The sequence below is a fragment of the Geotrypetes seraphini genome, chromosome 7, assembly GCF_902459505.1.
Source record: "Geotrypetes seraphini chromosome 7, aGeoSer1.1, whole genome shotgun sequence".
Lineage (NCBI taxonomy): Eukaryota > Metazoa > Chordata > Amphibia > Gymnophiona > Dermophiidae > Geotrypetes > Geotrypetes seraphini.
Genome location: NC_047090.1, coordinates 107,041,270 through 107,065,700, shown reverse-complemented (window position 1 = coordinate 107,065,700; position 24,431 = coordinate 107,041,270). Strand labels below are relative to the sequence as shown.

General features: G+C 42.0%; 2 protein-coding genes across 4 annotated transcripts in view; one reads left to right on the top strand and one right to left on the bottom strand.

Moving 5' to 3' along the window:
- Positions 1-621: 621 nt before the first annotated feature.
- LOC117363945 (rRNA 2'-O-methyltransferase fibrillarin-like) lies at positions 622-2,000 on the top strand. Its single transcript, XM_033952556.1, has one exon. It carries the CDS (start codon positions 717-719, stop codon positions 1,653-1,655), a length of 939 nt encoding a protein of 312 aa, XP_033808447.1. The 5' UTR covers positions 622-716; the 3' UTR covers positions 1,656-2,000.
- Positions 2,001-11,303: 9,303 nt separating this feature from the next.
- SLC39A9 (solute carrier family 39 member 9) overlaps positions 11,304-24,431 on the bottom strand; it is an 81,311-nt gene continuing 68,183 nt past the window's right edge. For all 3 annotated transcript variants that reach the window (XM_033952559.1, XM_033952558.1, XM_033952557.1), the window contains exons 5-7: positions 21,465-21,550; positions 20,154-20,288; positions 11,304-12,966 (exon numbers count right to left, since the gene is read on the bottom strand). In XM_033952559.1, coding sequence (XP_033808450.1) covers positions 12,736-12,966; positions 20,154-20,288; positions 21,465-21,550 — 452 coding nt within the window. In that variant the 3' untranslated portion in view covers positions 11,304-12,735. The remainder of the gene's footprint in view (positions 12,967-20,153; positions 20,289-21,464; positions 21,551-24,431) is intronic.

Sequence of the window (24,431 nt, the reverse complement as noted above, 5' to 3'; positions counted from 1 at the left end):
AACACATACGGAATAAGTTTGAAATAGGTATCATTCATAACTAGCTCCTTAAATAGGTGCCCTGTTACAGAATTACTTGTGCGTAGATACAGTGGTGCTGCATTTTTAAATCTGTTTTTGTCAAATGGAAGCTTGGTAACCAGGCAAGCCCTTCTAAGTTTTCGCCACTTCTAGTCAGCACTTATTTGCATCTACGGGCTTTCAGACACTTCCCTGAGGGTCTAGACTACATAAATTAATTCATGAATTATAGACCGAGATTGCTATTTTTAGGCACTTTTTATAAAGTGTTCTACCTAGGACTGAGCGTCACAAAGAGTCCGGGGGTCTGGGCTTCTTAAAGAAACAGTTTTAAAAACACATTTTCTCATCTAATAACGTCTTAGGAAATCAAGCAGTTTGAAATTGGGAACCTTCAGCAATACAGGACAGGCTGCACCGCACAATAAACAAGCAGTCTGAGAATTAAGTGCAGCTAGCTGCCTGCCGTGGAATCCAATTAAAATGTCTGCTGGCCTGCGCCACAGACTCATGGGTTATTCCTCTGATCCAATGAGATTCTCAATAGTGAAAACGGAGTCCAATCAGCATAGGGAGGAAATGATTAAAAAAAAAAAAAAAAGATAGCCCTAAAGATCCGTCTTAGTGGAGTTCACGTGTGTTCTTTGCTGAGTTTTAGTTTTCTTCCCACGTGGGGATTAGCTGGATCTTGTATCATGCGACCAGGCTTCAGTTTTCGTGGAGGCCGAAGTGGTTCTGGCGACCGTGGTGGTGGTAGAGGAAGAGGCCGTGGCGGGTTTGGGGACCGTGGAGGCCGAGGAGGATTCCGAGGCGGTAGAGGAGGCGTTTTTAGGTCTCCTGAAGGTGGATTTCGGCGTGGAGGACCTGCCCGTGGAGGAAGAGGGGGCCGTGGAGGAAGAGGAGGATTTAGAGGAGGAAGGAAAGTGACTGTGGAGCCTCACAGACATGAAGGAGTTTTTATTTGCCGGGGAAAAGAAGATGCCTTGGTAACAAAAAATCTGGTTCCTGGGGAGTCTGTATATGGAGAGAAAAGAATTTCTGTGGAGGAGGGAGAGAACAAAATTGAGTACAGAGCATGGAATCCCTTCCGTTCAAAGCTTGCTGCTGCAATTCTGGGAGGAGTGGATCAAATTCACATGAAACCAGGTACCAAAGTACTGTATTTAGGAGCGGCATCTGGCACCACTGTATCGCATGTCTCTGACTTAGTTGGGCCGGAAGGATTGGTGTATGCTGTGGAGTTCTCACACAGGTCTGGCCGAGATCTCATCAATGTGGCCAAGAAACGCACCAATATAATTCCCGTGATTGAGGATGCTCGCCACCCTCATAAATATCGCATGCTAGTAGGCATGGTAGATGTCATATTTGCTGATGTTGCCCAGCCAGACCAGACTAGAATTGTAGCTTTGAATGCACATAATTTCCTGAAGAATGGTGGACATTTTGTTATATCTATTAAGGCCAACTGTATAGATTCTACTGCTGCTCCTGAGGCTGTGTTTGCTTCAGAAGTGAAGAAAATGCAGCAAGAAAACATGAAACCACAGGAGCAACTGACACTGGAACCTTATGAGAGAGACCATGCTGTAGTGGTTGGAATATACAGACCTCCTCCTAAACAGAAGAAATAAGTGGACATGCTTTTCCTTAAGGACTACATACTCTGCTAGTTACAATGAGTTTTGTTCAGTCTATAACAGCCTGTCTACTTAAATGAATCATATCTGGGATGGCTGCATCCAGGGATTATTATACAGTTTTTCTCGTTGGAAAGATTTCAGATGATATCCATGATTGTACCCAATATTTTGAGATCTTATTACTCTTTATTTTGTAAATGCAATTATGTTTAAACATGTAAAGAAAAAAAAACATTTGTATGTAGTTACATTGGTTAAGCATTATCACAATTTACCTAATTGGGGGCCTGATCTGTATAAATAAAAATATTTGTATGTTTTAACATTTTTAAAAAATGCCTGTGGAATTCTGGACACATTACCAGTATTATTGCTGACATCTAGTTGACAGAAGAGAGAATTGCTAACTCTCCATGCTGCTAGTGTACCTGAAGCTGAGAGGCCTTTGCTGCATATTGTTTTTGTTATTAGTCTGTTTCATAGTTTTGTTTTGTTTGGTTTTTATCAGAATTTCCATCAAAATAGGAAAGGAATAAAGCACAATAAAGACAAAATATTAATATTATTATAATCAAGTTATCTCTTACCAGCCCACATCAAGAGACGTAAAGGAAATCCTTTCCAAAACCACATTTAAATAAGAAGGTAGGATAATCTATCCATGAAATAGTGCATATTTCCCATTAGCTCCTAATTCCAACAGTTATTCATTTTCCGCTTAAGAAAGTATGATGCAATTTCTGGTTACCTACATCAACTACATTGGCTTTACCATAGCACTAAGAATCTACTTCAAAACATCCTTTACCAGATATGCCATTCAAACTCAGCTGAAGCAATAACTCAAATCTTCTCTGATCTCCAATTCATGTCTGCCAGACTCTGACACCTCCAAGATAATTCTCCCCTTACCAAAAGGAGTCAGATACAAACACATATTCAAGTCACTGTTCATCTATGTCTCAATAACGAACTAGAACAGCCTTCCTCCAGATATGAGATCTGGCCCTAATTACATGAGTTTTAGAAGAAAGCTGAAAACATTTCTCTACAAAAAACACCTAGCAGCAGGATGACCCTAATAGACTTCTCAGAATTATCCAAATTTTGCTTTCAGCAATCAACATTTCAACTATCCAGCATGATTTACTTGCTCACTTTTGTTTTATGACTGTAGATTCCTGTAATGCAATCTCTGTAAGCTCCCATCACATGTTCAGCTGTTCCCTCACATGCTGTTTTTTCAATTTGTAATCTGTTGCCACTACTTCTGTACAGCACCCTTGTTTGAATGGACTCATGTGCAATTGTAAATCATCTTGAATCCTTATAGACATAGAGCTATCCACAAATCTTAGACTAAATTCTTCCATTAGTGCATGGGCATTGGCAAAACAAAAAATTTGAGAACACTTAGACCAGGGGTGTCAAAGTCCCTCTTCGAGGGCCGCAGTTCAGTCGGGTTTTCAGGATTTCCACAATGAATATGCATGAGATCTATTAGCATAAAATGAAAGCAATGCATGCAAATAGATGTCAAGCATATTCATTGGGGAAATCCTGAAAACCCAACTGGATTGTGGCCCTCGAGGAGGGACTTTGACACCCCTGACTTTGGCCCTTTTTCTAAATATGGCATTTGCTGGTAGGTGCCTAGATCGGCATGCCTACTAAGGTGCCTAACTTAATTTTTTAAAAATTGGCATGGTAATTGAAAGCGCCATTAAAAACATTAAAAATTATTTAACTAATTAATTTTTGGATAGGCAGCTACTGTGAGGTGCCTATCCAATAAGTGGGCATGGTTAGGAGTAGAGTTTGGGCTATAGAGCTGCACGGGGATCCTGCAGGTTCCCCCTTTCGGTCCTGGGGATCCCGTGGGGATGCCTCCTAGGGTCGTAGGGATTCCATGGGGACGCCCCCTAGGATCGTGGGATTCCGGTGGGGTTGGATGCACTCGAGCCGCGAGGCTCGTCTTCTTTTCCCTACCTGTCCTGCCGCAGCACACAGCCGACCGGAAATCTTCCACGATGTCAGTGCTGACGTCGGAGGGAGGGTTTAAGCAAAGCCCTCCGACATCAGCGCTGACATCGGGAAGACTTCTGGTCAGCTGTGTGCTGCGGCAGGGCAGGTAGGAAAAATTCAAGGGGGGGGGCAGTCTGCCCAGGGGCAGCATTAGGGGGGTGCAGAGCCGGCTAGATCCCCTTACCTTCGTGGCGCTTTCCCCCGACCGACAACAGGCCCGGTCCGACAAACCTCTAAATTACCTTCTTACAGCAGCTGGATTCAGGGCAGGGAGGTTTGTCGGACCGGGCCTGTTCTGTTGTCGGTCGGGCAGGGGAAGCGCTACGAAGGTAAGGGGCAGGGAGGGAGAAAGGGAGGAAAGGTGGAGTGGAGAGGAAAAGACACTTAAGGGAAATGGGTAAAACTGAGGGGGAGAAGGACGCTGAAAGCACATGGGGAAGACAGAGGGAGGAGAAGGATGCTGACAGGACATGGGGAAGATGGGGGGGAGGACGCTGAAAGGAAGTGGGGAAGAGAGAGTGGAGCGAAGATGCTGGCGGGGAAAAAGACAGAGATGCTAGACTATGGGGGGAGCGGAGGGAAGAAGATGGGTGCCAGACCAATTTGGAAGGGGGGAGAAGCACAGTAACAGAGCAAATGGAAGACGCAGAGAGAAGAGAGATAGTGGATGGAAGGAATTGAATGAGAACATGAGGAAAGCAGAAACCAGGTAACAAAGGTAGGAAAAAAATTCTATTTCTTTTTTTTTGCTTCAGGATAAAGTAGTATATTAGTTGTGTTGATAAAAATTTATAAACATTAGAGGCTCTGGTAGAAACCCATTTACAAAGTATGTATTCTTCCCAATTAATATTTCCAAATTAATAAAGTCTCTTTGCTTATTTGTAAATGGGTTTCTACCAGAGCCTTTAATTCAGTAGCATAATTAAATGAAATAACTATTTCTGAAGTTTATAGGGAAGGGCGGGGATTCCTCGTGGGGATGGAGGGATTCCTCACGGGGACGGGTTGGACTTTGACAGGGTGGGATTTCTGTCCCCGCGCTACTCTCTAGTTTGGGTGTGGACTGCCTTAGCACTGGTGGGCGTCAATGTTAGGTGCTGGTAAATTAGGCCAACAAAACCCTGGCCTAATATACTAGCACCTAACATCAAGAAAACCCTGGCCTAATATACCAGTATCTAATATGATGCCTAATATGCCTGTACTGAAATTACCCAATGCTGATTGCTAGCAATGCTAGGCTGACAATTATATGATAAAAAAATTAACACAAAAATTATATGTTAAAAATAGTTAATTACTCTGAGGTTTTTGAGTCAATGATAGATACCGGAACCCCATATTGATGCGAACATATATTATCCCTGGTGGGTGGTTCGTGGGGTTACTGAGACTCTTTTTCCTCTGGTCTAATTGCCTATCTTTGATTTACACAAGAGTGTTTGGGTTAGGTTATTAGCTATACATTATCTCTTGTGGGTTATTGGCTGAAATTACATCATACATTCCATTCTTTTAGAGAATTCTGCCCCCCCCCCCCCATAAATAAATAGAAATTCTGAGCACAATATTTTAAAATTCTAGACTTTATTTCTTCATATAAAACAATATAATTGACTGTTTAAGTAATAATTTATAATTCAATACAAGAAAATTATTACTCAGCTTTTTTAAATTTTTTGTGCAGTTTTCTCCAGTCATAAGGCTTGCCCCCTCCCCACCATATCACTGTTGATCTCACCCAGGCTCAAAACTCTCATCCCTTCAGCTCTCTGCTATCCCCACCCCCCTCCTCATCTTGAAGCCTTCGTCACCCTTAATAACCATTACTTAATAACCACAAATTTCCTTCCAGGCTCAAAACCCCTTCAACATTTAAGTCTTTTCTCCCCACTCCCCTAGTTTTCTCTTTCTGTACTATACCCCAAGATTAACCCCTCCTCCCCAACTAAATTCCCAACTTTTCTCATCTTCCCTCCCAAGCTCCCCCAGACTTTCCCTGCTTTTTGGTCCACACAGACCAACATGACTGCCACAATCTCCTCTTTCTTTTGGACCAACACTGCTCCTTGTCGCTCATGCTGCTGACCCCAATACTCCTTTTTGCTTTTTTTTTTTCTAGCCATCACTTTCTCCTAGTCCCTACACCAGTCTGGAGAGCAAATCTGGGTTTCTGTGTGGGAGGGGAATTTTGTGCAAATTCTGCATTATGTAGGAATTCCCCCCCAAATAACCCTAGTGATAATGGCCGAATCACACTTACTAGTCTGCTGTTATGTCTATTATGTGGGGGAATCCATATCTTAAAAAAATTAAGATGTACATTTTCTCCCCTATTGAAATGTCTGCCACAGTTAACAGCAAATAAGAGATGAATTTAAACACAAAGATAATTTCAAGATATGATTTTTGAATTCAAAATAAAGATACTTTTAGTGGCCAAACCTTGTGCAAAAATTACACAGAGAATGGTACACTGCCATCTTTTGCAGGCTCTGTGCCTCTAAGTTTACATTGATGTCTCAGAAACATAATTAACTCAGAAAAAAACAAACCAATCTTGATAATGCACCTAGTTAAAATTTATTATCATCATAACAAAAACAAAAAAAACTACTATATACAATTGAAATAGAAAATAATAAGACAGCCATAAATGGAATGATATCATACAAAATGAGTTAGAAGACACCTTGGGAATGCTGTATTCCTGACAAATTAAAGGTTGTAGGAATCCAGCCATAGAAAATTCAGCTCCATCTTAAACATATGAGATCCAATGATCAGAAAATCATTTGGGTTTATCTGAATTTCAATTTCTTTTTGTTTCAGAATCACACTAATAGACAAGAAATGAAGCAGATTTTACGTTTATCAACTGTTCTCTGAAAACAGCAATTCACCAGTTACACAAGGCCCGTATGACCACACGCGGCAATGAACACATGGAATCTTTCAGAGATTTCTGCAAAGGCAAAAAGGCATTTCTCTTCTATATCTAAAAGCACTTGTGCTGCCATAGCCCTGCAGTTTCCCTCCATTCCAATCATTACGTTTCAACTTAGGAGATAACTCCTCCCAGGGGTACTTGGATGGGTCTGTGATTTACCTTCAAATAACATCTGCTGTAGGCAGGAAGTAACTATGCTTTTCCCAAAGAGAAGACAACAAGCAAGTTTATACCAAAGGGTTCATTTTCAAAGCACTTAAACACACAAAGTACCACAGAATCCTATGGTACTTTGTGTCTAAATGTTCTCAAAATGAGCCCCTAAGTCAGCTAAGGACTGTCTTCAATAACCAGAAGTTGGAAAGTATACACTTAATTGTGATATGTCAGGTTTCTGCTTCCTCCATTTGCCAACTCACACATGTCTGGTCAGGGACCGGGTAGGAAAAAGACATTGTAAAGTATGCTACATTAGGATGATAGGGGATGTCTCTATTTTTATGCATAGATGCAAACAGGCAGATGGATAGAACCTTCCCAATGGGCACTATCACTTGGGCAAAATGAGCTTAAAACAGGACAAAAACAAAAATATTGCATCTATGAGTGAAACAAAATTGGAGGGGGAGTGCCTTTTATTTTTCACACTTTGGAGGATTAGTGGTCTTGTTTCAGATAACTAATTTGAGGCCTTATCGGAAGGAGAGAGGGGTTAGAGCTGCTCCCTCACTACCCTGAGAACATAATAGCCTTACTAGGTCAGACCAATGGTCCATCAAGCCCAGTAGCCCGTTCTCACGGTGGCCAATCCAGATCACTAGTACTTGGCCAAACCCAAAGAGTAGCGAACAGAATGCTAGGAATGATAAAGAAGGGGATCACAAACAGATCGGAGGTTATCATGCCGCTGTACCGAGCCATGGTGCACCCTCACCTGGAGTACTGCGTTCAGCACTGGTCGTTGTACATGAAGAAGGACATGGTACTACTCGAAAGGGTCCAGAGAAGAGCGACTAAGATGGTTAAGGGGCTAGAGGAGTTGCTGTACAGTGAAAGATTAGAGAAACTGGGCCTTTTCTCCCTCAAACAGAGGAGATTGAGAGGGGACATGATCGAAACATTCAAGGTGCTGAAGGGAATAGACTTAGTAGATAAGGACAGATTGTTTACCCTCTCCAAGGTAGAGAGAATCAGAGGGCACTCTCTAAAATTAAAAGGGGATAGATTCCGTACGAAAGTAAGGAAGTTCTTCACCCAGAAATTGGTAGAAAACTGGAACACTCTTCTGGAGTCTGTCATAGGGGAAAACACCCTCCAGGGATTCAAGACAAAGTTAGACAAGTTCATAATGAACAAGGATGTACGCTGGTAGGACTAGTCTCAGTTAGGGTGCTGGTCTTTGACCAGAGGGCTGCTGCGTGAGCGGACTGCTGGGCATGATGGACCACTGGTCTGACCCAGCAGCAATTCTTATGTTCATGCTACCTATTCAGGGCAAGCAGTGGCTTCCCCCATGTCTTTCTCAATAACAGACTATGGACTTTTTTTCCAGGAAATTGTCCAAACCCTTCTTAAAACCAGCTACACTATCCGCTCTTACAAGTTTGATCCCAGCCTGCTCCTTCTGACTCTGGGCAAGTCACTTAACTCTTCATTGCCCCAGGTACTACAGTTTCCCACACTTGGCAGAACACAGAATAGAAGATGGCCCATGAATGGAAACCAGGACTTACGTAAATCAGCGTGCAGCACTGCCACTGAAATAGCATGGTAATGAACTTCTGGTCCCTTAAAAGCAGAATGTGAAATCACTAGCCTGCATTTTGGAACATGGTGAGGAAAACAAATGAAGCAAATCATAGAAATTGACGGCAGAAATGTTTGCTTTTGACAGGAGATAGTCTGAAAAGAAAACAAATTTGGCAGGGTGTCCTCCTGGTGATGGCTTATTGATGGAAACCGAAGTTTCAAGTTTAATAAAAATTTGATTGCAAAATCGTAATTCAGTATGATTTACAAATAATAATAAAATTGGGGTGAAAAGAAAAACACATAATCAAACCAGGCGGTTAAAACAACTTTAGACCAACCAAACACAGAAGGTTAAAAAATAAAGGGTTAAATACAATTTATAAACAAATAAAAAGGGCAGGGTGATGAAACAATAGGATGGGGAAAAGGTTACCTGCTCAATTTTCACCTATTAGCATTACTAGTACTCTAACACGCATCCTGAATATATAAAATTCGCATAACTCAGTTAAAAGCGTCCTTAAAAAGCCTGCTTTTCAGGAGACTTTTAAACTTACTAAGACTGGCTCAATATTGTTGAAGAAAATAAAAGTTAAGCCAAGCAACCTAACAAGAATAAAACTAAGTGAGGAGGGGAGCAGAGAAGACAGCAGAAAATCTAGGGAGAGAATTTTCTACAGAGCTACAGCACAAGGAAGACTTATCCAATCATTTGGAGCTGTGGCAGTACTATAAGTATCACAAATGCTTTAGCCTTTCCAGAAAGCTCTTAAAGATTCACTTCATTTGTCACAGAGTATGATCATGCAACCACTTGTGCGATTTAGGGAATCTGCTTATCTTCCATGAAAAACAGCATTACTAGCAGTATTTCAAAGCACTCACGACACACAAAAAAAAATGTTTTTAAGTTATGGTGCATAATTATGATATCATCACCTTCAAATACAAAATACTCCAACAAAATGGCTTCTTGAGCTCCTGGCAGAGGATGGAAGATATTTCAGATAAAGTTCTCTTACATGTGGCGCAAGAGCAGCGTTTGTTGGTAGATCTTAATCTCATATCAAATGCAACAGAATAAGTTATCTGGGTGTTTATTCTTCATACTGACACCCAAAAAATGTAGATGGACTGAAGTAGCAGCTGATTTCACTCCTTGGTTTCAGAAGCAGAAGAGCCATTAATGGTGAAATTTTAGGTAATGAAGTGGTTAAAACATGGAACCAACTCATCTGGCTTCAGCTTTAAGTCCATATCACAAGCGTATTCAAGGCTTTGGAGATCAATAATGCTGTATCATGCGACAAATTCTGTGTCTGGGCCATTCAGAGGAGAATAAATTAATTTAATTGATAAAATACAGAAAGCTTAGCTTTTAGAGAGGGTGCGTAACTCCACACTTTTGCTATCAACCTCAACTCCCTAATCATCAGCGCAGCAGTTTCTTCCATGAAGGTCACCTACTGATGAGATGAATATCACAATAACAAAAAGAATACAGGCATGTTTAAGCTGTTTGAAAAGAAACTGACCCCATAGAGAATGACACGATGACAGAATTTGTCACCGGCCCTGCGGATAACTGCGGGAAACCATCCCCATCTCATTTTTTAGGGAGAGAGAGGGAAGAATCAGAGTATGAATGGGCACAACCATTGACCCTCAAGCCTTGCATTGAAGAATGCTGGTGTAGAAGGCCTCAGGTTGAGACAGACACTAAAGAATGGCACAGGATGGTGTCCCGTGGTTATCCGCAGGGACGTTGACAAATTCTATCACTGTGTCATTCTCTAGGGTATATGCTTCTGTTTTAAAGCAATGTTAAAGAGAACAGAGAGTTTATAATAACTCCCTTCAGGTGTACAGCAGCCATCCAATCTTGGGGACACCCAGGATGGACTGGGAGATCAACACATTCTCCTCCTCTGCCATGCTCTAAAGATACCTTTGCAGAGAGGAGATGCCAAAGCCCCACCAGCCAGTCTCTAGCTGCTCCATTCCTCTTGGTACTGTTTAACACAGAAATCACCGGAATGCCTCCAGCCACAGGCGAGACTTCTGAAGCATGCTCAGTTTGCAAACTGAGCATGTGCAAGAAATCCCGGTGGTAGCTGGAGGCATGCTGCCAACTAACATGTTAAAGAAGCAGTGCCAGGTGGAAAAAGAGCGGCTTGGGAAGTGGCTGGCGGGCTTCGGCATCCCCACCAGCCTTTTGAAGAGAGTCCTGCAGTTCTGGAGGGCCCCCCTTCCTCCGAGTCCAAAGTGGGATTAGGGCCAGGCCACCAAGGTGTTCCCCCCACCCCCGTGGCTCTGCCACTGACTCCCATACTAGTCCAGCAGTTTTAAAAAGGGAAGAACGTGCAGCTAAAAAAAGCCACAGCTGCCTACAAAGTGAGGGAAACTGTTCATATTTCACTATTTAGAATGGATTTTTGGCATCTACAAACCATTCCATTCATATTCTAATCAAGTAAATGATTAAAGTCATATACTGAACTGTACAAGCACCATCCTAAAATATGAGCAAGAGTGGGAGTGGAAGGTATAAAAGGCATCTAATTTGGGAATTTAGGTATAAAATATTTAAACTCTCAGGCTCTATTGTTTATTAATGTCGCATTTTATTTTGCAACACTAAGGGGGGAATTCATCAACAGGCAATACCGCATTACAGTGTGCTAAATGTTAAAGCTGCCAATAGGAATATAATGGGCGTCTTCAGTGGTTAGCATCTGTTGATGAATTCTCTGCTATGGGCCTCTTTTACAAAGTTGTGGTAATGAGTCTCCCGCAGTAAATGCAACACAGCCCATTTCATTCATATGGGCTATGTCACATTTGCTGCACCATTCCTCATTACCATAGCTTTGCAAAAGGGGCCCCAATACTACTATTAATGATAACGCTCAGGAGGCAACTGTTTATTTAGAATTTTGAGATACAAATTATTGAAAATAAGACTTAATAGGTTAAAGATCTGTTAGAATAAAAAAAAAATGTACCACTGGCATACAGCAGGCTGTCTCAAAAGCACATACAGCTAGAAATACATAGATCAATTTAAAAACCATTTACCAGATATTATTGTAATTTTTTTAAGCAATTTGTTTTAGCTCCCATCTTCACTTAGAGAAACATGTTTATTTAAAAAAAGGAGTCAGGCTTTTTTTTTTTTTTTTTTACATAAGCCATCCTACTTACAGATGAAGTATTTCAGTTAACAAGTAGAAGGGAATGGGGTGTCAAGCTAACCTATAATGCACATACCCACAAGGACATTTGGCACCAGCAGAATAACAATACAGCCTACAGACACACAAGCATGAAGGGAGATACTCATGGAAAAGGATCCTCAAAGATCCTCCCAATAGACATCCCATTCCAGATGTACTTCGAAATTATGAATTCACTTCAGCTTCCAATGTTAATACTTTTTCTTTTGTAAAACATCTGGCTTTCTCTTGGATCTACCCTTGAAATGCTTCCACAATGTCCAGTTGTTATCGCGTTTCAATCTCTTGATCTCAAAATAGACTTAGAAAAGAAAGAACATGAACGTGTTTCCAACATATAAAAAGTTTCTCTAGTCACAGGACCATTTTGCAACTCTCCAAACACATCTTTCAAGAGAGATGCTTTATAAATACAACTTGTGTCAACCAGATGGCTGATGAAATACTCTTTCCTCTTCTATGAGTTCTATTCCATCATTCCACAGAACTTCACTTAATAAAAACCAAGGGTAACCAAACCAGCTCTTTGTTTCTTGTGGGTTTTAAATCCATAAATGCACCTGCTCAACCATAGTTGTTGCATTGCTGACCCTTTGTAGGGTTTGTGTTGGAACAGTCTCAAGAAACAGTAGCACTTTGACAAGGCCACATTAAACAAAAGATGTTTTCCTGGAAAACTCCCCAAGTTTTTTCAAGTGAATTCTACCGTCTCTAATTCACATGTGCAAGATATATATATATTAGAGTTTCATGATAAACTGTCTTATTCATCCCCATTCACTTTTTCTTCACAAAAAATTTCATATTCCCTGAGGACAGGGGGAGCAATTATACACAAATAATTAAAACATCACACTGCTGAAAAAAACCCTCAATTATATACAGAATCAGGCTGGCACGTTAATGTTTTCTAAATTATTAAAATGAATTTCTCATTAATAAAGCTTCCTGCCATAAAACAGGCAGTGGATAGGTAAATGGGGCAGAAGAGAATAGATGATTAAAGAGATTATGACTAACAGAGCAACAGGAATTTGCTGTTCAAGTCAGACCGACTGGAGAGGAACTGTGGACCCTGTTTTCTTTTTCATTCTTTTTCCCCTTTTTAGTGCTGATGTCCAATTGATAAAATAAGCGGGATGAGGCAACCCACGACTAGTGCTGCCACCTCAATTCGGCTAAGTCCCTTCCCACCGTTGGAATCTGGTTTGTGGCTGTGGCCCATTCCTCCTACTTCTGGGAGAACATGTACAGTGGCAACGTAGAGGAATGTCCCAGCAGAAAAAAGCATGGCAACGCCTGTAGCATTCACTTCTGAAAGGGCTTCCTTGCTGCTCTATGGGATGAAAAAAAGAGGAGAGAAAACATTAAGAGTAGAATTGCAGAATCAATTTGATCACAGTCAACCGTTTCTGGTACCATAGCCAAGAATTCACCTACAACCTGAGTAACTTGTTGACCACTAAGCTGTGTTCCCTCTAGGCTGCACACATGTGCAACTATGTACCATTCTACACCTCCACACACACATGGCCTAAGGAAGCCATACTGCTCCTGCTGGCACTTTTTCCCAATCTGTACTGCTGCTGCTTCTGCAGTGTGCATGTTCAAATCTTGCAAGCTGGTCCTTCCCTCATGCTGATTTTGTGAAGAAAAAAACATATCAGCATAAGACATACCTGTCCATAAGTTTTTAGCATGCTTGTAGTGTAGGCATAGATAGGGAAAGGCTTGGGTTCCCACCACTAAGCTAAGATAGAGATAGGAAGGCCCTGCTGAAGAGGGAGAGATGAGAGAAAAAGGAAGGAAGTGATAAGCCCATTTTGGGAGGGAGGGGAGAACAAGCAACATGCATCAGAGGCAAGCAAGGACTGGAACATTTACTATGAGAGTAGGAACTTGGGGACTCGTTAAGAAGACAGATGGCAACTCGAGGAGGGAGAGAGCAGGGATTTAGATAGAAGGTAGCGGAAGTAGGGCATGGGAATTCACATGAAGGGGGACAGCGAGGACTAGGAGATGAGATGGTAGAGAAAGATATCTAGGGAGACGAATGTAGGTACTCAGACTGGAGAATCAGTAATTGAATGGGAAAACAGAATGCTGGGAAGGGACTCATTGTGTGGAGGGTGTGTGGGGACTGGGGATTTTATGGAACAGAAGGGAAATAAAGTCTCAGCTGAGAAGAGAATGATGTCTGGCTGGGAAAAGATCTGAGCAGGGTTTCAGATTTTTTTTTTTTTTGGCTGGGGGAGGAGAGGAAAGCAAAGACTGTGAGACTGAGTGGGAGAGCACAAATATGGATAACGGGGGGAGTGGAAGACTGGGGAGGGAAAAAGACACCTCTGGGAAAGAGAGAGCAGGATCATAGGAACTAAGTTTTAGAGAGGGGGATAAGTAGGGACTAGCAGTTTTAATGGGAGAATGGAAATTTGAAGAGGGAGCAAGGATTGTGAAAGGTACTGTTGCCAGCACAATGGATTCTTAAACACTCCCAATATTAAGCAACCTGATGGAGCTAAGGGCTCCTTTTATCAAGCCGCGCTAGCGGTTTAACACACATTAAACGGCCGGCTGCACTAGCCGCTACCGCCTCCTCTTGAGCAGGCGGTAGTTTTTGGCCAGCACAGGGGTTAGAACGTGATGAAAAGTCACGTGCGTTAACCCCGCTAGCATGGCTTGATAAAAGGAGCCCTAAGTTTAGCACCGCCCCCAGGACGAGCAAGACAAAGGGATTGGGTAGAAAAGCCTAACAAAAGATAGGTGGCAAAATAATGAAAGGATGAAAACAAAAGTTTTTAAAATTCTTATTTTAGTGATTGGAATATGCCAGCTTTTAAAATGTGAATCTCTTAAGCATTGGTAGAATTAGTTTGAACACAAAAATGCAGAAATTCTGTGCACTTTATATGTATTAAAATAACATAACTAGATCTGAGTAATTTAATTTAAAAATGCAATACATTAAAAATGTATTATCATTTTGTGACACTTGATATTATGAGTTGTACATTTATATATTTTATGGTAACTACTGATTTTATGTTCTCAATTACCCAAAAATGAGATGATTAATAATTGGAATGAATTTTCTCTTCTCTCTCTTCCCTCCTTCAATCAGAACCTATTTAGGTCTGCCCTCTTTCTATCTCACCTCCCAAACTTCACCCAGGTCAAACTGCCTCCACTCTCTTGCCTCCCTGTTAGCCTGAACTCTCTTTACCCTTTCTTTCCTCCCTTTTACTTCCAGATCCAACCTTTGAACTCTCTCCCTGCCAGGCTCAACTCCTCCATGTATTCCTTGAACCCCCAGGCTGTTCTAGCCTTAAGAATATAAGAATAGCCATACTGGGTCAAGCTCCATTATCCTGTTTCCACAGTGGCCAATCCAGGTCACAAGTACCTGCCAGAAACCCAAATAGTAGTTAACATTCCATGCTACTGATACCAGGGCAAGCAGTGGCTTCACCCATGTCTATCTCAACAGCAGACTATGGACTTTTCCTCCAGGAACTTTTCCAACCCTTTTTTAAACCCAGATACGCTAACTGCTGTTACACATCCTCTGGCAACGAGTTCCAGAGCTTAATTTGTTGAATGAAAAAAACATGTCCTCCTATTTGCTTTAAAGGTATTTCCATGTAACTTAATTGAGTGTCCCCTAGTCTTTGCAATTTTTGAAAGAGTAAAAAAATCAATTCACTTTTACTTCTACACCATTCAGGATTTTATCATCTTAGTTAGGGAAGGAGTGGGTAAGAATTATGCACCCTTCTGACTTCAAATACAACTTTCTCTAAATCAGTCCCTTTATTTTCTTACTGCTATTACTCTATGTGTTTACCTTTATTTACACTTTATGATATCTGTAATTGTCTGTTGGCTATGCTCAACTTATTCTTGTTGTATACCATTTTGGGTGATTTTTTTTTTTCAAAAAGGTGACATATAAATCTTAATTAACTGACTAATAAAACAAACTACTATTACTACTACTACTAATCACTTATATAGCACGGAAAGGCATACGCAGCGCTGTACAGTCCCTGCTTGGAAGAGCTTACAATCTAACTTGGACAGACAGACATGACATAGAGGGTAGGGGGATACAGAACCCAAGGTGAGAGGAGTTAGGAGCCAAAAGCACTCTCAAACATGTGGGCTTTTAAATGGGTCTTTAACACTATCAGGGATGGAGCTCCAGTCCAAGCAAATCTATCATATCTGTCTCCAAAATCTCCTTCCATATAGGGGTGCTTTGCACAAATTCTGCATGGAATACTTCTGCAAAATTCCACTGGAATAAAATAGGTTTTGTTTCTCTTTCCCCCATGTTGTGCCATATAAAAAGTCTGTCTTTTGGGGGTTTACAGTTCAAATTTTAATTGCAGTTTTACTTTCTACTTTGGTGAGTCTTTCTGAGTAAGGGGGGTGGGGGTGGTATGTGTGTGTGTCTCCGAAACAGTCCCTGTCCAAGGGAAAGGTTTCTCTCATTGTATATTTTCTCTCTAGATATCTACCGTGTTGTGAAAAAGATTTTCTCTCCCTCCTGACTTCCCCTATAATTGCATATTTTATTTATTGGGATTTATTAATCACTTTTTAATGAAGAGATTCACCCAAAGCGGTTTATAATACATTGAATAGTAATCTTAAGTACTCAAATACTCTTAAGTATTTTCCCTATCTATCCCAGCAGGTTCATAATCTAACTCTGGTACTTGGAGCAATCAAGGGTTAAGTGACTTGCCCAGAGTTACAAAGAGAAGGCTGGGATTGAACTCACAACATCAGGGTGCTGAGGCAGCAGCTCTAACCACTAGGTCACTCCTCCATAGGGTAAAGGGTGGCCTGCAGTTGGAGTGGAGAAGTAGCCAAATGGTCAGTACAGTGGGCTGATAACTTGACCAACTAGGTTCAATTCCTATTGCTGCTCCTTGTGACCCTGGGCAATTCACTTAATCTAATCTAATCCTTAGGTTTGTATACCGCATCATCTCCACGTTCGTAGAGCTCGACACGGTTTACAGTAGGAGAAATAGGAAGGAACTACAACAGAGGGTTAGAGGTAGAAGTGTGAAGAAAATTTAGAGGACTTGGGATGCCAAGATATAAGAGTTTCCTTGATTCCTAAGTTGGAGGGAGACTTACATTTTGAGAAAAGCCAGGTTTTCAGATGTTTGCGGAAAACTTGGAGAGAGCTCAAGTTCCGAAGAGGGGAGGTAAGGTTGTTCCAGAGCTCAGTGATTTTGAAGTGGAGGGAGGTCCCTAGCTTTCCTGTGTGGGAAATGCCTTTTAGCGAGGGGAAGGATAGTTTTAATTTGTGGGAGGATCTGGTGGTATTAGGGTTTGAGGAATTCCAAGAAAGAGGGATAAAGGGAGGGAGGATACCATATAGGATTTTGAAAGTTAAACAGGCGCATTTATAGTGGACCCTGGCGATTATCGGAAGCCAGTGGAGCTTGGCCAGGAGCGGGGAGACATGGTCAAATTTACTTTTAGCGAAGATGAGCTTGGCCGCGGCATTCTGAATCCGTTGGAGTCTGTGGAGGTTTTTCTTAGTTAGGCTTAAGTAGATAGAGTTGCAATAGTCCAATCTGGAGAGGATGATGGATTGGACAAGGAGGGTAAAATATTTTTGATGGAAGCAGGATCTAATTTTCCTCAGCATGTGAAGGCTGAAAAAGCATTTTTTTACCAAGGATTGGAGGTGGTCATTGAAGGACAATGTGGAATCAATGATGATGCCCAAGACCTTGCTCGAGAACTCAAGCTGCAGAGAAGAGCCAGAGGGTAGTGGGATGGAGGTGGGTAGGTGATCTAGTTTTGGACCGAGCCAAAGAAGTCTTGTTTTGGACTCATTCAATTTCATTTGCACAGTGCGGGCCCAGGATTGTAGGTTCATTATACAAGAGGATATGTTCTTAGACAGGTCGGTGAGGTTCGAATCGGTCTCGAGGAGGACGAGGATGTCGTCTGCATAAGTGTAAATTGTTTCAAGGGGGGATAAGTGGAGGAGTTTTAGGGAGGACATATAGATGTTGAAAAGGATAGGGGATAGTGGAGAGCCTTGCGGGACACCACAATTCGGTTTCCAGGGGGAGGTTCAATCATATTGTGAGACCATTAGGGACAGAGAAAATACCTGTATATAATATATGCAAAACTGTGTTGGTTTTTACCACAGAAAGGTAGTATATCAGGTCTAAGACCCCTTTATATATATCACACTGAATGCTTTGTAATCTTTAAACAAAATGAAATTTTAGAAAAAGGGAGCATGAATAAACACATAATACAATTCTTAAATTCTTAAAGTTTTCCAACATCCATATCTAAAAGTAACCAACCCCTATACTTAATAACCATTTGCATCACCTGTAGCAGTGATAATTGTAACCAAATTCTTCTTATAATTTGATATCAGTCTTTCACATTGCTGTAGAGGAATCTTAGCCCACTCTTCTGAACTGCTTTAATTCAGTGATGTAACAACGGGGGGGCCTAAGCGGGCCCTGCCCGCCCAATCTCGGCTTAGGCTTGGCCAGTCTCTCCCACCTCTAATCTTGCACAGCTGCAGTCAGCCTCAGCCATGTGCAAGGCAGCATCCATTTTAGCAGATAATGGCAGCACCATGGTACAAACAGACAGAGGAAACTTTTTTTATTTTTGGAGATGGGAATGAGTGTACTATTCAGCATCAGGTGTTGGGCCGGTGCTGGATCCAGTGCAGCTCAGTTCTTCTGAACACTTCCTCCGGCTTGTGGCCCAATCAGTCTTGTAACAGCACTCTCTGCAGCCCGCAATTCTCAGCACTCCTTGTGGCTGCAGCAAAAGGGCAGTTAACAAAAAGTGTTCACCCAGCTTTCGCTACTGAGTTGGATTTCCCCACATTCCAACAGGCATTGAAGGAGCCAGCTTGGGTCACAGGCACACTGCACAGAAGGGCCCACCAACCCTTGTAGAGAAGCAAGAAAAAAGCACAGGTAAAAAAAAAAATTTACAAAATTGTGTAGTGGTGGTGGGCTTTGGAGGAGATAGGCTCTGGACTGCCCAGATTAAAAACAAAAATATTATATTTAATGTGTTTCCTGGGTGGGGTGGACTCTACAGTGCCTAGGATATTTTTACATTTTTTTTTTAAATTTTTTATATTTAATGCTGATGGTGGTGGGGGGAGGGCTGATGCTGGGCTACAAAGAGGGATGGGGTGTAGAAAAGGGTAAAGCTGATTCCGGTCTACAGGAATGGATGGGAGGTAGGACGGGAAAGGCTGAGGCCCAGATCCACTAAACTCTCTGATCGCCTAACAATCATCACTAAACCATGGTTATCCGTGCGTTCGTACATTCTCCAACACTGCCATAAAAACAACTTCATTAACACACGCACAAATCTGTCCCCAATAATTAAAAAAAAAAAAAAAAAAAAAAAGGTCATGCCAGCACCCCCCCATCCCTCGATGATGCATTGGAACAAAAATTAAGAGGCAGCATGAATGCACACTCCATCCTGCCTCGATTACCCAAACCCCTCCACATTCCCAATCCCCCCCACTCCAATGTCACCCCATCCGAACCCCTCCACACTCCCTATGGACTCCCCCACTCACTCCCGACCCTTCTCCACACCCTGCGAAGATTGCGACCACCTGCACACAACTTCCCACCCCGCTCCTGAGGATCGCAGCCCCTGTGAAGATCCTTGGCAGGAGGGATGTCCATTCCCTCCTTCCTCTGCCACTCAGCTCCCCCATACACCCTGACCCATCTCCATATCTTATTTGGAAGAAGAGAGCAGGAAGAATGCCCACTCCCTCTTGCCTCTGCCACTCTGCTCCCCACCTGACCTGCTCCTGTATCTTCTTTGGAAGAAAAGAGCAGGAGGGATACGCAGCCCCTCCTGTCAGGCCCACCTCTCTAAAATGGCAGGCCTTCCCTTTCCTGATGCATCCTGGGATGTATTGGGCGGAGCCTAAGGCCATGATTGGCTCAGGCACCTAAGGTTCTTTCCACAGGGGAAGGGCCATAGGCACTTGAGCCAATCAAGGCCTTAGGCCCATGCCCAGTGCATTCCAGGATACACTGGGAGGAGCCTAAGGCCCTGATTGGCTAAGGCATCCAAGGCCCCTCCCCTGTAGGGATATGGTTTAATTTAATGAGCATAATATTTAAGGGCCCTTTTTAGAAAGCCGCAACAGTGAATACTGGCACAACAAAAGCGATGCAACCCATAGGAATTGAATGGGCTTTGGCGCATTTGTCACCAGGGAATCACTAATGTGGCTTTGTAAAAGGAGCCCTAAAGTTTTTTTAATATGTTTTCCTGTAAATATACTCATTTTGATAAATGTTTGCCATTATGGTGGACTTATATCTGGTCAAGTTTAAGATATGGGATAATGCAACTATATTTAAAAATGTAGTTTATGTTGATGCAGGATAGCTGTTGAGCAGACTATTTACTTAGAAATCCATCAAGGGCACTCTAAGACATTAATTAATAGTATACCACCATCCTTACCTTGCTTAATCCTAAATACGTCAGCATGGATAGGAGAGGTGCTGCCAAGGCAAAGACCAACAAATGTTTCCTGATTCGATTCCTCTCCAGACCAGCATGCATGAGGAAGGATACCAAACCAAAGGCAGCTGGAGCCTGAAAATGAACAGCAACAATTAATACATTTTGCTCCAGACAAAGGAGAATTCATTCAGGCTCGAAAATATAAAGAAATACAAGCTTAAGTACTGTTTCATGTTCACTGACCTTAAAGCAGCAATCCTTTGTTGACTTAGAGGATCGTTTTCAAAACACTTAGACACACAAAGTACCCTTTATTCTGTTGTCTAAATAAAATTGTCAAGATCCTATTTTTTTCTCATTTTATATCAAAGCAGATGTTAGCATTTAAAGATTTTGAATGCTCTTCCCCCCTTAACTGTCCTTCTTATGACTGTAAGTATATAATTGTTGTGCTGCTCTTCATCAGACCCCCAGGCAGGCATCATATTCACATGAGAATACAGAGAAAATAACTGTCCGGGTAGTTTTTTAAAATTAGGCAAATTTGTGTTTGTCCAGGTAAAAAAAACCCGAGCTGCCCGCAAGCCCGCCTAACCACTTTGGGCTGAGCATATTAATGCATCCTACTCTCCCTCCACCACCACCGAAGTCTGGCTTATATTCCTCTCTAATCTCTCCCTCATCCCCCCCACCCCCATGGTCTTCCAAGCCTTGTATCTGTTGCCGGCAGTGTCAATGATTAATTCATCCACTGCCAGCCAGCTCCTGAACTCTTCTCTGTGGACAGGTGATTGTTACAGCCACATAAGTGGCGATGTCACCTGGATGGAGCCGACCTCGGCCTGTTGTCAGAGAGGCCAATATCCCTTGCTCATCTGGCTTTTATTTTGGAAGGGGGAGGGGACAAAAAACACTGGGGGATTAAGGGGCAACCTCTCTTAATCCCTCCAATGCAATGCTCCTCATTGGAGCAGTTTACCAAAACTTAAAATGTACTTGGTAGCAAGTATAAATCCTGATGCCAATGTGTACTCCTCCTGAAATGGAGAATAAATGTGAATATTCTAGGCACGTCTTAGTCTCACCCAAAATATGCCCAGATCATGCCCCCTTGCTATTTTGCACACACTTGGGGTTTTGATGTTACTATCACAGATTTGTAAAGTGGGAACTTAGATGTTTATTCAATATAAACAATTGTGTGCTGTTTATGCACATCTCAAATGGCTGCATTGTGATCACTCTAAACATCCTTTCAAAGAGTACAATGAAATGGACCCGAATAAAGCCTGGATGTTGGAGACTCACCTTGTGTAACATGATTGCAACAAACACTATGAGCTGTACACTGGTCTGGGATGTAGAAGCTGCTGCACCCAAGGCAACACCATCAGCTGTTGGGGTTACAAAAACAAAACAGACATTACATTGGTTCTTATATTCCACAGCTACAACAAAAAATTCAGTGCAGATTGCAATAAGGCGTAAATAGCCAAGCAGACCCTGGGAATTAATAATATAAGCAAAATAACTAGTGTAAGCACTGATAATCAGGTTTATTTTATTTTTATTTCTTTTATCATGGAGATCTCCTGCATCGGAGTGTTTCATCGGAGGGGATTGTGCCTCTCTCCCTGGCTTCCTGCAGCAGCGGTTCTGCTTCTAAACTACTTGTTCCTGGCAGGCATCTTCAGAGACGGACCCCTGACGTCACCGGGTCCGTCTCCAACAATTTAAAACCAGAACGCCGCCGCGGGAGACTCGGGAGATCTCCTGCATCGGAGTGTTTCATCGGAGGGGATTGTGCCTCTCTCCCTGGCTTCCTGCAGCAGCGGTTCTGCTTCTAAACTACTTGTTCCTGGCAGGCATCTTCAGAGACGGACCCCTGACGTCACCGGGTCCGTCTCCAACAATTTAAAATCAGAACGCCGCCGCGGGAGACTCGGGAGATCTCCTGCATCGGAGTGTTTCATCGGAGGGGATTGTGCCTCTCTCCCTGGCTTCCTGCAGCGGCGGTTCTGCTTCTAAACTACTTGTTCCTGGCAGGCATCTTCAGAGACGGACCCCTGACGTCACCGGGTCCGTCTCCAACAATTTAAAACCAGAACGCCGCCGCGGTTGCGGCCGCAGCCGCGCGGCCGCAGGGCGTGGCCGAAGGGGCGTGCCCTAAGGGGCTCGCCAGGCCCCTTGGGAGCCCCTTGGAGCCACGAGGAGCCAAGGAGTTGGAGATTATTTATTTGCCTATTGGAATATAGGTACGAATACAGGAGATCTCCAGATCCAGGATATATGATTTGACTTGTATCAGTGCCTGGTGAGACGCTGAGGGTACGATTGGTTATATTTCACAGCGATTAGACTTTTTGTTAGTCGCGATGCCGAAGAGACGGGGTAAAAGCGCCGCTGCAGCCTCGCGACGTCTTGAACACCCCCCTCTCGCTTCAATTGAACACTTTCTTCAGCGACTTCAGAGGGAGTCAGTAGGTTCGGGGACTCGCCCGCTGGACTCTGCGACGTGGAGTGATGCCGGATCGGAAGTCCTTGGGCTGGATACCACGCTGAGCCCCGACCAGAGGAGTCCACCTCCCCCACCGCTGAGTGCGAGCTCCCCATGTGAAAGGAGTGGGCCAGGAGTAGCAGCACTCTCTGATCATGAGGCTGTAACATCAGGGAGCCAGCAAGGTGAAGTCTCTATGGCTTTGTTAAGTCCAGAGACGGTTCCAGCGGATAGAGAGGAAGGAGGAAAAAATCCAGACCAACAGACAGAAGGCAGTCAAGGTGAGTCTTCCCCAACTTTACATGAGACTTTCTTTAAATATCAGAAACCAGCTGAAGTGACTCTTGATTCAATTTGGGACCTAGTTTCCAAACTGGGAGACTCACTAACTAAACAAATTAAAGAAGGTGAAAAGAATATAAAAATTCAAAAACAGACAATAGAGGAAAATAAACAGGAAATTTCCAATGTCAAAGAAAAATTGGGAGGTATCGAAAATGAAGTGAAAATGATTAAACAAGTTCAATCTACAATAATAAATGATAATCAAAGTATTAGAAAAAAATTGGAAATTATGGAAAACAACTATCGGACTAATAATCTACGACTGTTGAATTTTCCCAAAATCTTATCAGTAAACCCGAGAGAGATGATAAAAAGGTACTTCATGGAGATATTTAATATTCCTGAGGAATCATTGCCTCCTCTCACTCGAGTATATTATTTGCCTATGAACGCAAGGGGTCAACATTCGGAGGATAAGAGACAGGAAATACAAGACCTTCAACAAAATTTGACAGCAATTTTGGAAACATCAGATAAAGATTTGGTTAAACCAGCAACTCTTATACTATCTGTGGCATTGCTGCCGGATAAAGATTGGATTTTGAAAATGTTCTTTAGGAACAAGAGTAAGGAGTTTCTGGGTTTGAAAATTCAAATGTTTCCAGACGTTAGTAGAGAAACTCAGAATCGTAGACGTCAGTTTCTTTTGTTGAAAGCAGGAGTTACACAGCTGGGTGGCATTTTCTTTTTACGTTTCCCATGTAAATGTATAGTAAGATATCGAGATAATAAGTATGTGTTTTTTGAGCCATCTCAACTTACAGCTTTTCTGACACTGAAACGTCTGGAAAAAGAGAGTATAACAACAACTACCACAATAACAACTAAGTAATTGTTGGACTTGGTATAGAATAATTCCTCAAATCAGACACATGATACTGTTCTTTATTATATAGAATTTACAATTGATTTCCTTAAAAGTTCACTCTTTTATATATATCTTGGATCACATAATTATTGAGGACTTGAGATTATCCGATTTGAATTTTGTTCTTATTATGTTAATGATTTACTTATTATTTGTGTTCGATTTGACAATCTTTCAGTACAAAATGTTTTGATTTTGTTAAAATTTTTAAAATGATAAATAAAGGAAAAAAAAAAAAAAAAAAATAAAAAAAAAAAAAAACAATCACACGTAATAATGCTGTGATAATAGACATAAAGGAAAAAAGAAATTCCAAAAAATTACAGATAGGAAATAAAATTTCAATTTTGACTACCATTTGGGATCCAAAATTCACAAACACAAAAAAAGGAAAATTTTCAAATTAACAGAACATATTTCTACTGCAAATTGCCTATCAGCCAACCACAGTAGATTGGAAGGGTTACATGGATTCTCTGCTCTTCTTTTGCCACAAGGAACTTAAGACAGTTGCTTAGGTTCAAAGAACATATACGACTTATTCTCATCAAGAATAGCACATAAG

Bases quoted from the DNA above. Each gene is read 5' to 3' on its own strand.
- LOC117363945 (XM_033952556.1), top strand. From the start codon at position 717: ATGCGACCAGGCTTCAGTTTTCGTGGAGGCCGAAGTGGTTCTGGCGAC.